This window comes from Rhipicephalus sanguineus, chromosome 3 (assembly GCF_013339695.2).
Source record: "Rhipicephalus sanguineus isolate Rsan-2018 chromosome 3, BIME_Rsan_1.4, whole genome shotgun sequence".
NCBI classification, from domain to species: Eukaryota; Metazoa; Arthropoda; class Arachnida; order Ixodida; family Ixodidae; genus Rhipicephalus; species Rhipicephalus sanguineus.
In genome coordinates, this window is record NC_051178.1 from 186398992 (window position 1) to 186401818 (window position 2827).

Genomic DNA, 2827 nt, shown 5'->3' on the forward strand with positions numbered 1-2827 from the left:
TTGGTTTTGATTCTTTTTGACAGGACTACCTGAGTGCCAGTGAAGAGAATCATGCATCTGAACCTGACACCAACACAGGAGCGTGAAATGTGTCACGTCCTTTTGCACTGCCTGCTCAAGGAGAAGCAGCACACCCTTTCTATGCCTATCTGGCCCAGTTCTTCATCAAGCGAGACCGTCGTTTTTACGTAGGTGTCTAACACTCAATGTTTTGATTAAAATTTGTCTTGTCAGAATTATTAAACAGGCTGAACCAGCATTGTCAAGATATAAGGAAAGTTATTGCCAAATTGCACAGTATGAGCATGATCAGTTTGAAAGAAAAAAGAGCACTGATATAGTCAATGCAATTGCTACTTGCAGACATCACATGTTGTTGTTCAGCCTTACTTCCAATGCCTTTTTGATCACATAGTGTCATACTTTATCTGAGCTGTGCTATACAGGTGCTAAGATATGGTGTCGCATATAAAAAAATGCTGCTTCTTGTTTTCTTCTTACTTGGGTGAGCACTAGTTTTACTGTATACTTCCATTTCAGATGAGCCTTCAGTGCGCAGTCTGGGACAAGTTCAAGGAGCTGGATCGACTGAGTCCAACAGCTCTGGCCAATCTAGCCGAATTTCTAGTCATCTTGCTGTCGCAAGAGGCCCTGTCACTGGCTGTTCTCAAGGTGCGAAGGCTGGACTGTGTTCATGTACTCTTTGTACACATTAATCAGCATGATTCAGAATCTCATTATGTTGTGAAGTGTAAACATGTAGCCCTGTGTAGATAGAGATAAGAGAGATAATATGTACAGTAGGACTCTTAGTAAAGGGAAATATCTTAAACGTAACTGCTGCTTAAATGGAACAACTGCCTCCATTATTATTAGTTTCGTACTTGTATTGTGCACCCCTGTTCACCTCTCAGTAACTCGAACTCCTGTTAAACGGAACATAATTTCCTGGTCCCTTCAGGTTTTGTTTAGTAAGAGTCTACTGTTATAACAATACAGTGATGTAGAGTAATTTAACTGATGTGCAACAGAGATATGTGTATGTTTTGGATTTTGAGTGAGCCGAATACTATATCTTCCTGTGATGTGGAAATGACCCAGTGTAGACGTGCTACTGAAACGTAGGTCACCTCTACATAAAAGCCTTACACTTATTCTGCAAGGCACTATATCGTCAACTACACAGGCACCTATTAAAGCGTAAAACATGCACTGATAATTGTGACAATTTGCAGCCTTTAAAGATCATCAACGGCATTGTGCCATTTTGTAATTTTCTGCCCGACAGACAATCCAATTTGTGGACATGAGCCCGGCATTGCTGAAACTCCTGCGAACACTGTTTAGCAGTTTGCTGCTGAACCGACCTCAGGGTGTCTATGAGAAAGTGTTCCTGAAAGTGGCGGATGCACCCCAGCTACGTCTTCTGCGAGAAGGGCTGTGCCTCTTCCTCAGGCATTTCTTCCTCAAGGACCCAGACATGGACTCCACAGTCCGCAGCACACTCAAGCAGCATGCTGAGCATGCAGAGGAGACCCTTAGCAGGACTGACAAGAAAGCCATTTTGTAAATGTAAATTAAACCAGATTTGATTCTTCTGGCTTTGCCCATTGTTTAGCGTACACTGGCGTGTGTTTCTGTGTGTTTAAACATTGCTGGTTTGGTTGACAGGGTTTAACATCCCAAAGCAACTCGGGCTGCGAGACACGTCACAGTGGAGGACACTGGATTATTTCAACCACCCAAGGGTTCTTTAACGTGCAATGAAGTCGTTCAGTACACAGGCCTCTAGCATTTCACCTTCATCGAAATACAACTGCTGCAGCGGGATCAAACCCGTGTCTTTCAGGTTTGAACACCTGTTTGAACATTTCTTTGCGTTAGTGCTTACTTGGAAATTAAGCAAGCATGCTACTAACAGCAAGGCCTTGGCCTGCCATGCCAGGCACACAACCAACTGCCTGCTGGGGTTAGAATGGTTCTGCCATTTTAAAATGTGTGTTAACATTTGCCGTTGCGTCTACGCACAAGACTTTTCCATCTCATCTTCAGGTAAGAGTAGAAAGTCTTTCAGGTAAGACTAGAAAGTCGTCACAACCAACTGCCTGCTGGGGTTAGAATGGTTCTGCCATTTTAAAATGTGTGTTAACATTTGCCGTTGCGTCTACGCACAAGACTTTTCCATCTCATCTTCAGGTAAGAGTAGAAAGTCTTTAATAAGATTTTAGGTTGATTACAAGTAAAATGCAAAGCATTTAAAGGGGCAGTAAAGTAAGGAGAACAATGCAGGTCAAATGTGCACTCTGAAGTCCATTTGAAAGTGTAAACTATCAGGGGGGACATAAATAACTGCCAATGTTCAGCATAGCCAAATTAGTTCTCATTAGGTAGACTTTTTTTGCATAGCATCTTCGCAAAACCAGTTTAATGTTGAGGCATTTTTCTTAAGTTTCTACATAAGAACAAGTATTTTTGTAACCATTTTTATGATACACCCACATTTTTCAAGCAAATTTTTCAGAGGCTGCTCTGCACATGCTTATGCCATCTGAAATGGCTGTTCATGCAGACGAATATTTTTTTCCAATTTGCCTGCAATGGGAGTTTTACGAAGATACCGTGAAATCCATGGTATGGCAATTTGGACAAACACTCGGGAAGTTTGGACTCGTGCTATTTGCTGACGAGCAACATTTTTCTATTTAAATAAGTGCAGAGTGGGTTCTTCAGAAGTGGTCTCGTTGCAAAAACAAAACAAAAAACTGATAAAGCACTTTCCATTAACGTTGCCATAAAAAGCGAGTATGGGGCACCCACTGTAAATTAC

The 2827-nt window shown here is 41.8% G+C and overlaps 1 protein-coding gene across 1 annotated transcript; it reads left to right on the forward strand.

The window, feature by feature from the left end:
• Positions 1 to 49: 49 nt before the first annotated feature.
• LOC119385205 (nucleolar MIF4G domain-containing protein 1-like) lies at positions 50 to 1596 on the forward strand. The gene is made up of 3 exons (XM_037652717.2): positions 50 to 188; positions 541 to 672; positions 1289 to 1596. Exons 2-3 carry the CDS (start codon positions 541 to 543, stop codon positions 1568 to 1570), a joined length of 414 nt encoding a protein of 137 aa, XP_037508645.1. The 5' UTR covers positions 50 to 188; the 3' UTR covers positions 1571 to 1596.
• Positions 1597 to 2827: the final 1231 nt, after the last annotated feature.